Source organism: Coccinella septempunctata, chromosome 1, assembly GCF_907165205.1.
Source record: "Coccinella septempunctata chromosome 1, icCocSept1.1, whole genome shotgun sequence".
In the NCBI taxonomy this organism is placed as follows: Eukaryota; Metazoa; Arthropoda; class Insecta; order Coleoptera; family Coccinellidae; genus Coccinella; species Coccinella septempunctata.
The window spans coordinates 38,252,922-38,273,854 of NC_058189.1; the positions used below are offsets into that span (position 1 = coordinate 38,252,922).

At 34.0% G+C, this 20,933-nt stretch overlaps 1 protein-coding gene across 2 annotated transcripts in view; it reads right to left on the reverse strand.

Moving 5' to 3' along the window:
- The window catches only part of LOC123315170 (failed axon connections), a 69,685-nt gene extending 49,337 nt beyond the window's left edge, over positions 1-20,348 (reverse strand). The window contains exon 1 of one of the 2 annotated variants that reach the window (XM_044900776.1): positions 19,668-20,348. In XM_044900776.1, coding sequence (XP_044756711.1) covers positions 19,668-19,961 — 294 coding nt within the window. In that variant the 5' untranslated portion in view covers positions 19,962-20,348. The remainder of the gene's footprint in view (positions 1-19,667) is intronic. The other variant, XM_044900769.1, reaches the window with a different exon arrangement.
- Positions 20,349-20,933: the final 585 nt, after the last annotated feature.

A 20,933-nucleotide genomic window follows, 5' to 3' on the forward strand; every position in this document is an offset into this window, starting at 1 on the left:
ATACATATAACCTGGACTTCAGATTAGTCAAGTTTATTTCAGAAAATATCAAATGTAATTCGGGTTAGTCAATTCAAATTCAGAAATGGTCATTTGAAATTCAGTTGTGTCACATTTATTTCAGAAATCGTCAATTGGAATTCAGGGCAGTCAGATTCATTTCAGAAATCGCCAATTGTATTTCAGAAGATATCACTTGGATTTCAGAATAGTCAAGTTTATTTCAGAAAACATCAAATGTAATTCAGTTAAGTCAAACCAAATTCAGAAATAATCATTTGAAATTCAGTTGAGTCGTATTTATTTCAGAAATCGTCAATTGTGTTTCAGAAAAAATGCATTTCAATTCAGAAAATGTCGATTGTAATTCAGAAATTATCACTTGGATTTCAAATGAGTCTAGTTAATTTCAGAAAACATCAAATGTAATTCAGATCAGTCAATTCAATTTCAGGGTGCTAATTTGAAATCGTCAATTGTAATTTAAATCATTCAGATTCATTTCAGAAATAGTCAATTGTATTTCAGAAAAAATCAATTTCAATTCAGAAAATATCAATTGTAATTCAGAATATACATATAACCTGGACTTCAGATTAGTCAAGTTTATTTCAGAAAATATCAAATGTAATTCGGGTTAGTCAATTCAAATTCAGAAATGGTCATTTGAAATTCAGTTGTGTCACATTTATTTCAGAAATCGTCAATTCTATTTCAAAAAATATCAATTACATTTCACTGCGACCTTTAGGACTATTGTGCCCTCCATCAGAGCTGTTCTCACAACTCTGGAAACTAGAAAGCTGAGTGCTTAGTATTTTGAGTAATCTGGAGTTGAGTAAAAAATCAACGATATATTATTCAACAAGGGAATAATTTAACAATGTGTAAAATTCGAAGTGTGCATTTCAAGTTTATACATCATGTACTCTGTTAAGGGAAAATGCTGCTTTCAGTTTTCGACAATCATACTTGTTTTGGATATCGAATGTTTGTTGTCGAACTGAATTAAAGGAATGTAGTATATTATAGAACTTCGTAAAAAATTTGTTAACAATTAAGCACGTAAGTTTTATAACATTTCATAATAAACTCAAATTACACTTTTTTCAAATTCGGTTTCCGAAAGGCCATTTCTATTACTGATAAGAGCATAATATATAAAACACTGACATGGGTGATTTCAATATAGAAACAAACGAAGTTGAAAATATATACATACATATTTCATTTCGTGATCTTGAATATGGCACGTAGGTACTGCGGAGAGGCCTCAGCGTGGTTTTATGTATTTTTTCTAGTGATAATAGAATCGAAAACTAAGAAATAACTTAATTATAAATTTCTCTGAATTTTTGTGCATCACAGTATGTACAATCAAACCTGTTGAAACTTAGTTATACGGTATTCCCTAATGCAGTTTGGAAATCATCTGCTATTGCTTAATTGAAAAAGGGTAAGTTATGAGAGAAAACGGAATTTAAATTATAGGAAGTTACAGTTTCTGTACAAACAAGTTTAGTCGCGTACAGAAAATTCCAGAAGGATTATTATCTATTTGGCTTGTTTGTGTTTATTCAAATAAACATGAAATGTCAAATCAGAACAGAATGCGATTGATCCCACTTGATGATATTCTCGTAAACATCCTGTAGATTTCAAATCCAAACAGCAAACATTGTTATAATACTGCATAATAGAAATTCCGAAAATAGTTAATATTTTTTTCCATTTTTCTTATATTTCCAGTAACTCATAAACTGTTGAGTTTTTACCCAAGGTGAGGTAGGTATACTGTTGCAATTATCATCAAATCTTAGAATACAAAGATGTACTGGGTGTGCCATTTGAAACAAGAAAGTAGAAGGCTGTGTCCCGTAAGGACGGAAATTCATTGTCGAATAATCCAATATAAAAATTTTCAGTAAAAAATTTTTGAATCACCCTGTATATTTAGTAAGAAAAGCTTGCAGTTTTTGGGAAAACCAAAATCGAAATTAAAATAAAAATGGTCAGAAATTGGTCCATTTAATTTTGGATTTTGGAATGATCGATGGTTTTCATGATAAGTATACAATTTGGATAGCCCGTGAAAAATATCATCCGACTGATGATTCAATTTTTAATTTGGCCCAATGAATAAGTCACAAAATTCCGTGACTTGCTTACGTAGAATGCACTGTCCATATTGAGTTTCTCTAAAGTTAAGTTTTATTTTAGCCGCGTACAGAAAATTCTCGAGAGATTATCATCTATGTGGCCTGTTTATGTTTATTTGAATAAATATTATATTAAATATTTTTATAGCAAGGCAAGGTATTGGAAAAACTTTGAAGAAATAACCTGTAAGGCTAACTACCTATTTCCGAGTCCTTCACACACAAAAATGGAAATGTTTGATTAACTAATAATAAAATACTTTCTTGAATCTAGTGCATGTGTTTAGCTCAACTAGTAATGGATTATTTCGCAATAAACCATATTAAATAATAAAATGTTAATCTCTGATACTATCATTACTTTCAGAGAATAACCAAAAATGAATAACAGCCATTTCGAGGTTTAAAATTTCATATCTGTCAACTCAAGGGTATGGGATAAATATTAACAGTTAGATTTTTATAACGATTTTTATTAGTGGGAAGCAGCAATCTTTAATTAAATCGTGAACTCTTTTTTCTTGCTGGAGCTTTCGAGATTATTTAATTATTATTGTATTGTAGTTTACCCTGATGAAGAGATAATAGAAATAGAAAAAAGAGTTCACGATTTTATCGAAGATTGCTGCTTCCCACTAATTAAAATCGTTATAATTCATATAAACAGCAACGAATTACAAATCATATTTTAAGGTTTTTTATATATCCTATAAGTAATCGGTTAATATATCGAGTGGTTCAATTTTTCTGCAAAAAATCATTATTCGAAATAACGAAGCAGAATTGGTAGAGTTCTTCAGATAACCTTGTTAGCGCCCTGCAATCATCCATTAAACATAATATCAATTCCAGACCGTTTTCCTCCTTCTTCATATTTTCATGATTCATTAACAAATTGCATCGCTGATGATAGTCGTTCGCGGAGGACGAAACATCGCGAGTTCGCACGTATAAACAACGCCGTCTTGATTCAATTCGCAGGACGTCCTTTCAAATAAATTATGGAGGCATCGTTATCGTTCAGGAATGTCAAGAATGCGGCTGGTGTCTGAACAATATTGTTATCGGGGACGGCCTCGCTGAAAAGTGATCCGAATGACAATTACACAATGCAACCCGTAACATTTCTATTGTCTAAATAAAGATCGTCCATCCTGTGCTTCACCTTTGCTAAAGGCAAATCCGACGATAGACAGAAGTTGGAAGTTATTTGTGCTAGGATAGAAAACAGGTTTTTTTTGGGAAGATAATCCGAAAAATACAAAGCGTTGCAAGATAAACTATTTAACTCGTGTGAAGTTGGAGCCGAATTTTTTCAAGAGACAATTTTTTATAGTTCTGGGTAGATACAGAGGTTCTATAGAACAGGAACTCTATAGAGTTCCTGATGCACATTTTGAATCGTGGATTAGAGATGGAAAAAACCTTCACTTCACGCGGCTTTAACTATTCCGCAAAAATGAGTGGTATATTTCGAAGAATAGAAGGGAGTTTTAGATTGAATTCTCGACTTTTTTTCTATATCTCTTGAATCCACATCGACTTTTGTTTACGACGGGAATCTCTGAATTTCCAAGATTCTTTTAAGTCAATCTGCGTGTTCGATAGTATACAGGAAGGAACTTATTTTTAGTTATTTTCTTGATTACAAAAGTACTTAAATCCACTTCATTACTTGAAATTCTTTTGAACATTGATTCATAACCGTGGGGCTGAAAATGAAAGAAAGCCTTCGGATTTTAAGACTGTAGAGTTCAATCATGAAATAAAACAGGAGAAAACAACAATATAAAAATAATTATCATTTTATTATTATTAATACTCATTGGTACTGACTTTGCCGAGAATAGGAACTTCTTTATCAGCGCTATTTTCATTAAACAAAGAACATCTACTATCCTTCTTTAATGTGTATTTCTCGCTATCTTTCTCTCTTTAATTTCTAAATTTTATCAAATACACACGTGTCCCATTGAAATTCCAAGAAATGACTATACACAATCTATTTTTGGCACATAATAAAAATTGTCACTATGAACGAGAACAATTAAGTCATTTAGTCTTTCTAAGAAATGGTACATATATTTTTTTTGCGACTTGTTTTCTTGAATTATTATACTATTTTAGAATCTTGGTTAGTTTTGTAAATTTTCAAAAAAACTTGCCGCCATAGTGTCCATACTTTTTTTTCACAAAACAATGAGAAAAAAAATCTTTCGAAATTTTATGGAAAAAACATATTTTTATTATTTTTTGTGTGAAAACTATGAGTATTCTGAGAGTTTTAGGAATCATTGAGGGCAGCAGTATTACTTAAGTTCCCGATACAAAAAAATAACAAAAATTTTTGGAAAATTGTGGCCGTGGTATTTTAAAATATCATGAAGAGCGTTAATTTTCGAAGAATTTCATAAGTTAGTCTGCAATTAAATAAAAAATTGAGTTGGATTTTTTTTTCATAGTAGTCATGAACTTGTCTACCCTACGGCGCCGGCTTATCGTTGAATTTTGGGACACGTTGTATATATCGATATATTTCTTATTATTATTACATCTCCAAGGCAATATCATCATGAAAGTGAAATAATCACTAACTATTGAGTCTCACATACTTACATTATTCTATGAATAAAGAGGACATAGAATACTTCAATTCATTGTAATAGTAAAGGTCATACAATGAGATCAATTTTCATGAATTTTTTGCTCCAGATTATTTACAAAAAGAACCGTTATCATAGATATAGGCAACAAGTAGATGGGAACGCATATGGTCCTATTGCCTGGTCAGCAAGATCACTACACCTCACTCGTTTTGATTATTTCGTATGGGGATATGTTAAAAAAAAATCAACACTTCCTGCGTTATGCTGTTAAATACAGTGAATTTGTTTATAGAAAAATGGTACTCAACTACTCAATAAGAACTTTTTATGAGTTTTATTAAAATTGATATTCTGCTCGATATTTATATTCTAATTGAGTGTAACATGAATTACATAATTGTATTGAAGGTACCTATAGATGTTTCAGCTAACAAGTGAAATTCTATGAACGGAAAGTTTCAATTCGTATCATAGATATGGAGATTTATTTGGAGTGGGCATTTTTATGGTCAATGCATGGTTTCCTAGAATACCTTCGAAAATGGGAATTTCACTGAAATGGTGATTTTGCCTTGAGTAAAGAAGAAAAGAAGTAATATGCCGTCATAAGGCACATTTTCGAAATTGACAAAATATAAAAATTTGGTTATATCTTCAAGCCAAATGAAGATATTGTGAAACGGTTTCCACTAATAGACTTTTCACGAAAATCGAGCCCAGGACTCCTTTCACCTATTAGTCTGGAAGTACCAGAAAGAGCCGAAAATTTGTGATATCTTGTACATAGGTATTGGAGAAGGGCTGTCTATTGCCGCATACCTCTCTAATCTCAATGGTCGCATTCAGCGGACGGATCGCAAAACGCTTCTGCTACCCATCGGTAGCGGTAGCGGTCGGGAACATGTTGAACGTTCGCTGGCAAGCCGAGATAGGATAAGGCAGTCCAACGAGCTGTCACTATCAGCTGATTAGTTGAGAAGTCTGTAGGAAAGACGTAAACAAACGGATTTTTTAAGTTTCGTTAACCTTGTGCTGGTTAAGTCAGTTTTTTTTTGTGAAAAACATAACCTAGAATTCTGACGAATTACTTTGTTGCTCTAGTATATTTCCTATAACTTATTTAACATCCTTCTTTATTACCTTCCATCAATTTTCATTTCATTTTCCTCAACAAACTCAAGCTCGTGCATCTTCCACACTAAATAACAACTACCTACTCAGTTCAAGTCCAACTTTCGCTCCTTTCCGCTACCGCTACCTAGCACAAATCAAATCCGCTCCCAAAAGTGGCGTCCGCTCCAGAACGTGTTGAGAATGTAGCGCATATGTCACCGAACGTTTACGCTAGCGTTTGGTAACAGTTGCGCAACTGTTTCGTCCGCTGAATGCGACCATTGATTTCCTACAAAACCTCTATCGGGTGTTTGTTTTACTCAGCGAAAGATAACCAACCATTGACAGCCCTAAGGTTCACCAAATATTTGCCTTTTTCTAACGTAGGTACATTTTCGATTCTTTTGTCAGCAATTTTACCTTCGACCCGCCGAACCATAGGCCTCTAACAAAAGAATATCCGTAACGCAGTCGAATAATAATAACTAGAATCGTACAATGAAAATATTCATTTGTCCTCTCTTGCATTCATATCGCATCTCCGAACTGTGCATCAGCGGAAGTAACTGTGGTATACATGGATGGCATCATATATGCTAATTACGATAGTGGTCGTTAATTAATTATCAATTATCAGCGACTAGCAAGGGGACGAGTGTGCACCGAATTCCGTTGGAATTCTAATTCGAAATTGATTACGATACGTGTCGTATGTGAATCAGGTCTTTTCCTGTTACGTTTTTTTTTACGATGGAAAAGAATTTTGTTGACAATACCGATGCATACCCGCGGCGCGTGAAGTGCTTGTTTTGATTATTCGTTTTGCATAGAGGCGAGAGGAAATGTACCGTTTTCGATAGATTTCGAGAGTGAACACTTCCACATTTGGACAGGAAACCGTTAAATGGATTCTGTTCATTCATTTGGTTCATTACAAAGATTGTAGACTAGAAAAATGGGAAACGAAACGGCTGATGTGATGCGAGCGCCATCTGTGTTTAGAATGTTTTACTAAGACCCTAAGACTGTTTAAAATATTGAATTGGGGGCCATTTGCAGAAAAATATGAACTTTTGACCCCTTTTGAGGTCAAATTCATTTTTTTATTTATTCATTCCATGCCACGGCCACTTCGAATGAAACATTACTTTGATTCAAAAATGTTAAAATTGGTGACCTTAGGTTATCCTCGAAAGTTAGATGTGCACTACCAAGGACCACTCTACGGGAATTTTTCTACAGAAATAGTACTACCTACATTCATAAAATCCTGAAATCAACAGCTTAACCACGTCCTGTTTATGAAAAAAATCAATATGTTTCGTCATTTCAAACAAAAACCTTCTTGACTCAATACACTACACACTATACACTATAGTAAAATTCCTATCAGAATCGGACTTCTGGTTCCGGAGTTATGTCAAAACCATCTCCAAATGTAACAAAGCATTGAACTAAAAATGTTAAAATTGGTTATCGTGAGCTCTCCTCAACATTCAGACATACTATCGAGGACCTTTTCATGGGATTTTTTGAGCTCTACAAAATTGTACTTCATCATTTTTCCCTATCTCTTATAGTTAAGATAAAATTCAGTCTAGTCTTATTTTAACATGTTCCTATACGATTTTTTTTTACTGTACTTCGAGTCTGCTATCAGATTATTCCTCGGATTATTCTTAATTGTTACAGTTATTCCTACAAGAGGTAGACATAAAAAGACTCATTCCGGTAATGATATAAATTTATACTTATTTTTGTTATGAGGATTTTGAGGGGAATAACAATGGTCTCGTAAATGTTTATCATATTACTATTTTTGATGGAACTTCACAAGACAATTCATTTTTTGAGAGAAAAAATAAAAACTAATAATTTATTGATCAATAATTAAAATGGTTCCTGTAGGACTTTTTATGTAGATTCCCAATCTACCCTCAGATTTTTGTTAATCATTATTCTCGATGGGACTTGACATAAAAAAAGGATTATTCTGTTCGTAATATTGCTTTTGTTAGGGCATTTTAGTTGAATTGGTGTACCAACTTTAAGCCCAATCCACTAATCCTTATATTCAATAGAGACGTTTCATTGAAAAATTCTATATATAGCGTTTTTGGTATTTTTATGGTACGTAATAGTTATAATGAGAAAACTGGAAGGCGTGGGCGAAAAAAATTAATCAAATAAATGAAAAACTATATTTCAAAATTCATTTATTTCGATATAAACGTTTGTGAGAACTAAAAATAACATTTTTTATGGTTTTTCAACAGCCTGTATCCTTCAAACCGAGCGGATTCGAAAAAAATGGTAAAAGAAAAAATTGTTTCTTTTGACCTCAAGAATCTACTGTTAAAATATTTGTACGAGGCAGAGATTCACTCTGTATGAAGCCGTAATATTTTATTTCCGATAAAATTTGGTAAACTTCAGGAAACTTTCATTCTGGAAAATTTTACTGGTAGACACAAGAGAAATTTTCGGAAAAGATTTCATTTTCATATCAAAAAAATTTATTTCCTTTCTCACAATTTACCTAATGAAGTGTAAATCGACCGGGATTTAAAAAAATATATGACAGGGTTGCTTTAAAATTTACACGCTAAATTTCAACAAATTTCACCGAAAATGCGCGTAAATTATGGAAACACCGAATTCCTGTCGAGTAAATTATTCCCCGAAGACCTGTTGATTACTGGTTGCGAAAAAAAGGCGTTACATTAAAATAACTTATGCCTATCTTGGGATCGCATTCCCACTGCTAAATCATGTTAGCGAAGCAGGTTAATTAATTGAAGCGTAAAAATATAGCCGTGTAATTTCAGTGTATGATTAAACTCATTTACATTATCTCGTTTCTGCTGGAAATAAGTAGCCAGATATGTGTATTGTCTCGGTTGATTGGTCTGTTCGTAGGTATTGAATCGAAAGGAAAAACATTTATTATTTATTGGAAATGACGCTGGTAAAAGTTAACGGGAGTTTAACAGCAAATCGAAAAAATACTCCGAAGAAACACAAGTCTCGCAAAAACTTTTAGTTTTCATCAGAAACCGAAGTTTGTCGATTAATGGAAGTTTATAATTTGTAAAAAAAAAAAACATACTAGACGACTTTTCATGATCGATGATCGAAAAGATTAATTCCTGTTGGGAATAATCAACCAAAATCATATCGCGCAGCAGCGCGCTCACACGCTTATTTCAAGAGATTCAATGACAACGTCTAGCTACCTGTGCTTAGGAATGCAAGTCGCAGTATAATTTCCCTTCAATGACGACGTGACCATCATTCAGGAATGTGAAATAGGAAATCGCCGAGGAAGTACGCCACTGTGCCAGGCACATGCTGCATTTTGATACTCAAGCTACGTTCTGAGCATCGTTAACATTTTTTAGACGATCATCAGTAGGGCGAACGAGGCACATCATTATCATTTCACGCCGATAATAATCGTTACCCAAAAGGAATTAAGGATTATAGAGAGGAACCTAAAACGCTGCAAATTTTACACAACAATTTCATTCTATCATTATACAAATCGGGTAAAAATTAATACCTATTGGAACATTTTTGTAAACAAAAATGTTCCAATAGGTAAATTTTTAGTTTCACTCATCCTGTTTTTATGATACAAGGGATGGAGGTTAGTTGAATTCTTTCAATTGGCAGTCCCAACTTTTTATGCTAGACTATGTTGTCATCTTTTGTTTATTATAAGAATTCGAAATTTTACTTTTTTATGTACATATTTCAAGGCCATGTGAAGTTTGCGCCAAATTAATTGAATAATATCTGAAGTTTTTCGCGCCTTTTTAAAAAAGCATAATAAAATTAATTTCATAAATACCGAGGCCAAAAACACTACTCATCGCTATCGATGAATTGAATCGATACTACACTTGGCTGTGATCAGTGCTAACCTCACTTTGTCAAACGACAGATAGCGATTTACCAATCCTCTAGCAACAGTTCATTAAACCATTGTTTTACTTACTGACGATTGGAAACCATTTTAAAATATATCTACAGATAGATCATAGAAACGAAATCAGATGGTTTTTCTATCTTCAGTAACTGAAACAATGGATAGATAGGTTTATTGAAAACGGCCGTAAATTAGCTGATTTTCTCCTCTCGCGAGATTATTATATACAGAGTGACAATTTGGAAAAATGCCAGTGCAATTATGTCACGACAAGGATGATTTCAGAGAAAATGCTGGAACAGGTCAATTTCTATTCGGGGGGACATATTTTGAGCAGAATTGTAAGCCGAAATCTTCTCAACCCTAGGTGTAGGAGCTATCACCCTTAAATTCTCGATAGGGAATAGGGGTTGAGCTATACCTCAATTGAAAGATCCCTTGACCCTCTACATGAATACTATGGATTGCTTCTATTTTATACTATACTATTTATTGAGTCCTTGAAGTAGTTACAAGGGCTGACAATTTGAAAACTTGCCAGGCCAATTATGTCAAATTCCGGAACAGGTCAATTTTTATTCGGAGGGGGACATGTTTCTAGCAGAATTGTAAGCCAAAAGCTCCTCAATCTTAGCTGTAGGGGTTGTCACCCCTAGATTCTTAATAGGGAATAGAGGGTGAGCTCTACCTCAATTGGAAGACAATAGTATTATGTAGAGGGACATATTGTCCTCCAATTGAGGTTTAGCTCACCCTCAACTCCCTATGAAGAATTTAGGGGTGATAGCCCCTACAACTAGGTTTGAGGAGATTTCTGCTCAAAATATGTCCCCCTCCCTTTAAAAATTGACCTGTTCCGGCTTTTTCTTTGAGAACATCCTTGTCGAGACATGATTGGCCTGGCAAGTTTTCAAATTGTCACCCTCTGTAACTACTTACAAGGAATCAATAAAAATTTCCAAACCATAGTATTCATGTAGAGGGACAAGTGATCTTTCAATTGAGGTACATCTCACTTCCTATTCCGTATTAAGAATTTAGGGATGATAGCCCCTACACCTAGGGTTGAGGAGATTTCGGCTTACAATTCTGCTCACAACATGTCCCCCCCCCCTATAAAAATTGACCTGTTCCGGCATTTTCACTGAAAACATCCTTGTCGCGACATAATTGGACTGGCAAGTTTTTAAATTGTCACCCTGTATGAGCAAAAATGAGACAGAACTCTCTTTGCTTAACTACTATCAATATAATATAATAGTCAAGGTATATTTGATGTATTTCATCCCGAAATATTAGCGTTGAGTAAACAGGAAATTCCAGTTTTCCAAGTGACCTCGCATTTTTTGGTTAGAGTTCTGTGTTGCCTCGGAAAATTCATATGCAGGGTGAGTCTTAGACTCGTACAAAGATTTTACAGTATATTCTTGAGGTCAAAAGAAACACTTTTTTCCTTTGTCATTTTTTCCGAATCGGCTCAGTTTAAAAGATACAGGCTGTTGAAAAACCATAAAAAATGTTATTTTCAGTTTTATCTCACAACGGTTTCATGAACTGAATTTCGGAATATAGTTTTTCATTTATTTGATTAATCTTTTTCGAGCACAAGATATCGCCCACGTTTTCCAGTTTTCTCATTATATGACCATTATGTGCCATAAAAATACAAAAAACTCAAAGAACCCAACTCTTGAAACTAATTTGGACGCTATCTAATAAATATTTGTAAAATTTTTGTAAAATAAAAATATTCTTCATATTTTCTCGTATAATGCGCCTTTTTCGAGTAATTTGACGTTCAAAAATCACCAAGTATCTGTAAAATTAAAAAAATTGGGTACTTTGGCTATATCTTTTTATCAGGGCCGAATAGGCATAGACAATGACAAATAATGTGGATTCTTCTTCCTAACGAAATTTGGTGGTTCTGCAGCTCTACAGCACATGAGTAGATAGAAACCGCCTCTGTCTTATGCTTCTACCATTTATGTGAAATGGCTAAACACACAGCATGAATGATCCTGTCAAGTTCAAGGGAGAAAGAAATACAGTAAATTACTCAGTTCATTGATTCAGAATTATGTTGTCACTTCAGAAACATCGATGCGTCCATTGTTAGGCGGGAAAATATTGCCCCATTTCCTTGACCCCCGATCTGAACTCCTCCATCATTCCAACCACCTCTTATCCCTCTTGAATGACCTCATCGCAATAAAAATTATACCAATTTTTCCACCCCAACACGGAACCTCGTATGACGCCAATCAAGAGAAATTTCGTTCAATTTACCACGTCGTATATTCCAATTTGAGACGAGGACCGAATATGTGGGGAAATGCCCGCATCGACACGCTCGACTTGGGAACTCTTGTCGTTTTTAAACGGTCCACTAGATTCTCTGAAAATGAAACGCGATACCGGCGTTCTCGGGCGCATAGTTTCATATGGTGGGATAATTAGAGACTGAGAGAAGGATTTTTTTTTTCGTTATTACCGTGGGTTCGTATCCGAATGGCTTAGAAATTAATCGAGGCTTTGTATTGTGGCTTGTCCGCGAGAACGTCACCTCTCGGCAGAATAATTACAGCCTCGTCATGTTATTCGGATGTTTTTCTACTTTCGAGTTCGTTCGGGTACGTTGAACTGCTAACTTAAAGTGTTCAAACGCTGCGAAAATTTACTTTCTTCTAATACATATACCCCGGACTCACAGACTCATTCTGAGATGTGAATAAAGTATATGAAGACAAGTCAGAAATAATTTATTTTTTCCTACGCTCCCCTGCGAAGATATATTATGTGCCTCCAAAAGGTACTCCCATAATTCTGTTTTTTTGTGATAACTTCATCGATTAAATGAAAAACTATATAGATACATACAGAAATTCATTTCATTTGATGAAACCGTTTGCCATAAAAATAACATTTTTTATGGTTTTTCAACAGCCTATATCTTTTCAACCGAGCCGATTCGGAAAAAATAGTAAAGGAAAAAACTGTTTCTTTTGACCCTTAAAATCTACTGTTGAAACATTTGTACAAGTAAAAGCCTCACCCCGTATATTACCTTATAGTTAGCTGAGTTAATATTGGTCTTACAAAAACATGCTTAAGTATAAAGTATTTGGGTATTTAGAAATGTACCAGGAAATGCAAAAAAGCATCGTAAACCTAAAAATTGTATATAAACTGCTATCTTTCAAATAGAGCATCCTGTAATTTATTTTCGTTATCGATAGAGCTCTATCTTCTGATTTCAAATATACAGGGTGTATCTAAATAACACCGAAAAAATGTAAAGGCTGATTCCGTAGTGAAAATGAAGGTGTGTATTTGGTACAAAATTTTTTTAAAAACCTACTCCCAGAAAAATTAAACTTGGTAAATATCATTTTGTCAATGAAATTACACATACTGGAATTTTTTCAACCTAAGGGTGATCGGCCACCGAATGCGAAGTTGAGCGAAGCTCAGCGTTTTCAATGCTAAATGACAAGCTACGTCACTCGATTCGTAGCTTGTCAATGAGGGCTACCGCGTGTAAATTCGCCGCTAGATGTGCTAGTGTAGCGTGAGGTCCAAATCATAGACTCAACTATATGATTAATATTAAGTTTATGGTCTCCATATATCTATAATACTTTTATTGATATTACGTGTTTAATGCTATAAAAGAAGTGAAGCCAAATCATTGTCAGAAAGGGACTTACACACATGACGAACAAGATATTGATTAGTAACCAAATATTGATATATTCAATTTCTCCAATATTATGATCTATGAAATGACAAGTTCCCGTCATCGTAGACAAACAAATCTTGCATTAGTTTGTCTATGTTCAGGACCTCACTCTACAAAGGCGCCAACTGGTGAGCAAAAAAACGGTAGCCCCTCATTATATTAGCATTGAAAACGCTCAGCTTCGTTCAACTTCGCATTCAGTGGCCGGTCACCCTAAAAGTGAGCTCAGAAAGGGTTGAAATCTCGGTTGAAATAGTAATCTTCGGAAAGATATAACTTAACTGAGGGGAGGTTTTTCAAATAATTTTATACCGAATACCCACTTTAGTTTTCCTCAAAGAATCACCACTTTCATTTTTTCGGTGTCATTCAGATACAAACCCTTTATATGATTTATTGAGGTTTTCGTCAGTTTTCTAAAAATATAGATTTTTTCGTCTAAATCTAAGGCCACAGTAGCCAGGACATTGACATTTATTTTTGTTCATAATAAAATTAAAGTCGTCTATAATCACGAAGAGCCAAACGTTGGTTTTGCTTTTAGTTTTTATAGAAACTAACGCATGTCAACTTTTCCTACCTCAGAATATATAATCTATATCAACTATCCAGTTTTGGATCAAAAGAAATGTCAATGTCAAACAAAACAATTTAATTGTTTCATTTTCCATTTGTCGTGTGGCGTTCTACGCCTTAGATTTAGGAAAAAAAAAATTTCCGAAAATTGACAAAGAAAACCTCAATAAAGTATTCATTCAAAATAGGTTGGTGGTGTAAGGATCAAAAGTAAGCAGGAGAATGATACTCTGTCAGTTCGCCGACGTTTCGGTAATGAATTTTTCCATTTTCAGGGCTCTACAAAAGTTATGAGGAGACAATTTTGAACACCAAAAAAAAAATTTTAACAAAAGAGAAAACACGAGCTACATTATAAGTTGTTGACTAGAAAAATATCACAAGAAAACGATGGTATGGTATAATATATCTATAACTTGAAAACATAAGGAACCTATTTTGAATGAAAATTTTTGGATCACTACTTCAGATTTGTCTCAATAAAGTATATTTGGAATATATTGTATATTTATATCTGAAATCAGATGAAAGAGCTCTACCGATTAGGAAAATAAAATACAGCAGGGGCCATTTAGAAAGTACCAATTTACATCAAATTTTCAGGTTTACGATGATTGAGTTTCCTATTACTGAATTCGGAATGCCCATAAAAAATATTTGAACGTTTTTGTAAGATCAAACTGAGATTGCTTTTGAGTAAAATATAAACAACCAAACAATTGTATCAATAAATGCCGCATATTAAAGTTTTATGGCTATTAAAAATTTACACATCTGTGATAAATTGGAAATATAGAGGGTCACCCATAAAGTTTCAGACACTTTTTTCAAGCATATGCTCTACCTAGATTCATTTTCCTAGAGATTCGAGTTCTTTGATATTAAAATATAAAAAACATCTGTAAAATTCTGAAAATTGGGTAATTTGGCTGTGTTCAAAAGATTCATAGATCTGATATGTAGCGTAAGAGATTTGGCTCGTTATTCTGAAGGAAATTTTGTTTTCCAGGGATGGCATAGCTCATTATGAAAACTGAAAATGTCTAATATATTTTCATCTAGGAAAATCGGAAAAAATGGTGAAGAAAAAATGTGTTTCTTTTAACCCCAGAGAATCCAAAAAATTGGGTACTTTGGCTGAATGCAACTCTGTTTGAGACCCACAGAATTGAATATTCACCTCGATGCCCCATTGCACTTTTATGGAGAACTGATAATAATTTTGTTCTGAAGATTTGTGTTGGGGTTTTCAGCAATTAATTTTCTCCCTCAAATATTTTCAGACCTTTCCAACTACCTGTTATACTAAAAACAGCCTACTACTTTCTTATTTCGAATGGCACACTCAGTATATCTTGTCAGATTTGATGGCAGTATACCATACCTTAAATAAAATTCAACGGTTAATGAGTCATTGGCATTGTTGTAAAAAAACAGGTGGAAACAGGATACCAAACTTATTACAATATTTCTGCTGTTAAAACTTTTCTCATATAAATTCTTAATATTTGCAATTTTGACATAATGTAGTACAGCACTGTTTCCTGTTTGAAACGAAAATGTAGAGGGTACAAGATTTCTAAATTACAATCTATATTTTTTATTTTAGTCAATTCTACGTATAGAAAGGGGGGTTACCCCAATAAACCCTATAGCTAAAATGAAACTTCCAGACTTTTCGAGGAAAATCTTGAAATAAGGTGAAACAACAATTTTGAACTGGAAACCACAAAAGAAAAAATCCGATGTTCCGATAAAAAAATTGAAATTTCAATATCCCTAATTGGGATTGTTGAAAATCTATAAACAATTCATGACATGTCAAAATTGCAACAGAATATCGAATTTTGGTCTCCTTCTGTGCACGGTTTCTGAAAGTCACACACTAATCAAGCAATTCGAAATTGATGTTCTCCCTTGTTTTAAGTTTTTTATGATAAAAGTTTTCATTTTAGGTATGTATAGGATTTATTCAGGTAACCTCCCCTCTTTTTCAAGTAGAAACGATTGAAATGATAAAAAATATAGGTTTCAATTTTAAAATCTTGAGTTTCGATTTGTCCAATTTCATGACCTCCTCATAAACACCCTCTACATTTTCGGCCCAAGTAGTAAACAGCAACATAATGGCAACATTGTAACATTGAAAATTATGAAGATTTTTCTGAAAAAACCTACCCATTAGAAGTATTCAAAAAAGTGTGACCTCCCGTTTCCATAATTTTTTTTTCATAAAAATCCCAATAACTCATAAACCGTTGAGTTTTCGCCCAAGGAATGGCATATTGTTGAAATAGAATTGAAATGCTAATCTTTTCACTCATAAAGTATAGGGGTCCTTCCGAAAATTGTTTCTATCTGGTATAGATGCACGAACAGCAGCCAAAATCGAGCTATTTGGAACACCCTGTTCGACTTGGCCCTCTCACGACAGTCCCGACGCCTCTCAAACGTATCTTCCGATGACGGCACACATCCTTAACCCAGTTACTTCGGCAGTTTGTGCAAACATGGGAATCGTGGAGTGCGCGTTAAAAATCGGATTATCTTCCTCAAACTTCTCGAAGCGCCTCGTTGACCGAGGTTTCCGTTCACACCAATATTTGCATAATGATCGTGATATTCTTCGGCTAACAATGACGGGATGCCACATCTAGACCACGTCCGTCGTCGAGTCGTTAGATCGACGACTACGAGAGTCGGACGTCTGAACTCGAGAGTTCATAACCAGGGTCAAGTATTCGGCTTCGCTTCGAAGGAAGACGATATTTTTGATGGGAATTCATTAAACTTTTACCGTGAACGATGACTAGGAACCGTTACCACTACACGTCTTTTTGTATTGCCCGCATTCGGCGGATCAGCTAGGTGTTGGGAGAGGTCGTTAAAAGATTCATTTATTGACCTTTTGTGATTTTCATGGGGGTCGTTTGTGTGGTTATTCCATCGATTATTCCAAGTGAGGAATAATTTTATTAGGGATATGAAAGGAAAGAATTCTGTTCCAATTTAACTGCTTATAATGCGTCAATTAAACGAGTTCTTCTCCAAAATGGGACTTCGGCTACACATACGAAATTGGAGCTGAATTTTTCAAAATTGTTCGTTTGATTTCTTGACCATATGCCTGAAGATGGCCCTATTTTTGTAAGGATCCAAACATATTCAGAAATCTCAGTTAAAGCAAACATCGGAGTAGACATGAAAAATAATTTTTTCAATTCTTTAAAAACACAATTCTCGATAGATTTCAAGTACCTGATAAAAAATTTCAATGGTTGCGGCAAATCGTTGATTCTAGAGAAATCCGATATTCCTACTTCAGTTTGAAGCGAAAACAACTAATATTGTTTAGTACTTTGTTAGGTAGATGTATATAAAAATTTTGTAGTTATTTCACTCGGTAATATACATAATAGAAAAAGCATTAATAGTTTATTGAAATCAGGTTGTTAAGCAGCTCCAAAAAATATATATGTTCCATTTAAAATAGAGATGACCAACTGCGCTGGACTTGCGCGAATCACCTGGTATATTTGAACTCATGCTCAAGAAGTGTCCTAGTAACATAAGGACACAAAAAATTTTATTCCGCACTATATTTTAACAGTAGATTCTTAAAATCAAAAGAAACACTTTTACCCTTACCATTTTTTTCGACTCGGCTTAGATAGAAACATATAGCCATTTTAATTTGTCATAATGAGCTATGTCACCCCTGGAAATCTAACAGTGAAGCTCATCAATCTTTAAATATTACCATTTTAACCTTGCAAATGAGCTAATATATTCAAAAAACAAGCATGAAAGCACTTTTCCCATTCCATTTCGTCAACGCGAAGTAGCATTTACAATGCAATCAATGAGTTACCGCAATTTCGTTGGCGATAAATATTTAATATTATTCTCTTGATTTAAACCTCATTTTCGAAAATAATAACGAATTCAGCTTTTAACCACCAATATAAATGAATTCTGATATTCATCTCCAATATGTAATAATTTCTTATCGTGGTTCTTTGCAATTAGTACAAGAGTTACCAGATTCAAACGTAACCCATTCAACCCTTCATTTGCATAAATAAATGATACTTTATCTGAAAAATATTTTTCTTTGTCCAGCACAGAACACTATGAGAACAATAAATATTTCCTTCAGAATAACATCTTGAATAAATTTTTGTTGACTTATGACTCTGTATGTTAATAAATACTTCAACTCCTCAATTATAATTATACATAAAAAAATGAAAAATTTTGAATAAAAAGTAAAAATTGGATCTATTCGAGTATAGTTTAAATTTTAAAGGGTCCATATCTTTCAGTTTTATGAAAGAAGAAAATCATAGAAATAGGGATAATGAAAAAGAAAGATAACCCACATTTCAAATTATCATTCATGCTTATTCAGAACAATGTTTGACGAATCAGAACAATGTTTGACGTCGGAAATAGACTCTTCACTAGAAAATAACTTCGAACCTCATTTTAGTGAAAGAAAGAATGCATAAAGCGACCTTTTTACCCACTTGAAAATTCGTTATCCAAATCCAAACAATAGGAAAAGGACAGCAAACCTTCGAACAAAATATAAAGAGAAGGCGAAAAATGTGCATTATTTCTTGTTCCTGAATTGTACAGAAGTGCGCAAAAATATCGAACGAGAGTCGGAGGTAGGTATGTATGAATGATGGGAATTCCAAAGATGCCGTTAAATACGGATCAACTCATTGAATGTATTTCTCTGTTGAGAAAATATTCAGACAGCAAATTTCGGATACCCACAAAATTACGCATTGACCACCACATTGCTCCACATATGCATATCAGGAGGAGTCATTCTTGACAATTTATGACTCATAGCTACCACTCCCCCTTAATAAAATTAAATTGTCACCACCCTTTAATTAATTACATTTTATTTGACAATTCAAAAATTGAAGTTCTATTTACCGAAAAGTACATAGAACCTTCCTAGAACCATGGCAGAAATTTAAAACAATATTTTTGGACTATTGTTTTTTTTTTTAAATTGAACCGTGGTTCCTGAAAAATAAGATTGAACTTACCTCTCACGGTAATCCGTTGAAAGCATGTAGGTATGCATAGATATACCTATCTTCATATGAATTAGAAATGCAATTTATACTCGAGAGCTAAGTAGACCGGATACATAACTAGTATACGGTTTGAAGAAAAGTGCAAATGGTGAAAAATCACAATTATTACAATAATAATTGAAACTTTGAGCCGCTCTCAAATTAAAATGTCATAGGTACTTATCTTGAACAAGAATATTATAGTGAATTAATATCCGAAAACAGATTGATGAAAAATTTATAATTTTCGAAACATTCTGTTATCATACCGATGAAACGATTGTTGAAACATAATAGCGGGCTTCCCTGAATAGATTAAAATGGCGACCAAAGAGTCACAATTGCTTCGTATGTTTATCGAAAAGTATGAATGAGCGCGAAACAATGGACTTTTCCAGGATGAATTTTTGACTGGGTAAATGACTGAAAAATTTTACTAACCTCATATTTGATACCGGCAAGCCTCAACCAGGTTTCAACTTTGAGACAATAAGGTGATAAAGATGGCAAAAGCGGGGTACGTGAGAATTGGTACAAATATACAACATCTTTTTCGTAATTCGTTTTGTGAACTACAACTTTTGGGGGAGCGGGTTCTTTCTCCTTTGGAGTTGCAGCGTCTCCAGCCCCAATTTCTTGCTTTGCCTCTTCCGCTTTATTGTCACCGGCGGCAATCTCTTCTTTGATTTCCTTGGTTTCCATAGCGGGTGCGTTGTTTTCTACTTCTGTTGCCATATCCGTTCAAATTTGAGCACCACTTAACGAGCACTAAGTAAAAAGTACAAGAGAAACACAAGTTTCTGTAATGAAGCAGTAAGACCGACAACTACTTCTATCAACAACACAACGAGAGGATGAACTATGGATGATTCAACAAATCGAGCCGAGAAGTGGAGAACGCAGCAACACGACGGGCTCGGGCGGGTCGGTCAGTGACGTCACTCTTCGGCTGGAAGCGACAGGGGCTCTGCTCCTTCTCCCCCTCGTGCAGTGGTGGCGACGTGGATTTCCGTCGTTTCTCGTTGTATAGAATGGGTCCTCTCTGGCACTATTCTCTAATGAATCATGCACATCGTGAAGGCTGATTGGGGAAAATGACAAATCAAATTGAATTGTCTTATTAATACAGGAAGAAAATATCACAGGCTTCATAAATTTTTTGACTGTCAATTTCTCGAAATTCCAAATCATAGAAAATTTTCTGATTGACATATCTTCTTTTCGGTTCCAAAATATTCAAGCATAATTTATGCATTACTCTAATTTGCATTTATCGCATTTATTCATTTATTACAGCATTATAATTCATCATGACATGATAGAATTTCTATATGTTAACCCCTATTTCCAGAAAATTATTAGCGACCTAAACGAACGTTGAATACGAACCCCTATTGTCTCGAGATTTACATAAATACGGATTAAGCAAATATAGCAATCATGAACTAGTGAGCTAGAATAAAAATGTTCAATGAAAAGTTTTTCGATTTTAATGATTTCACAATAACAGTTTCAGATTCAATAATAATATTAATCCTGATGTCATTATTGATGAATCAAAATTCATGAATACTACAACAAAAATGGTGAAAGTTTAGATTAGCTCTCTCCTTCGATTTTTTTCTCAGATAAACTATTGTATGAAAAATCGATTGGTGCATGTCTTAACTTCGGGAGACTTGTAGTTTTTGAGATATGATTTTTTTA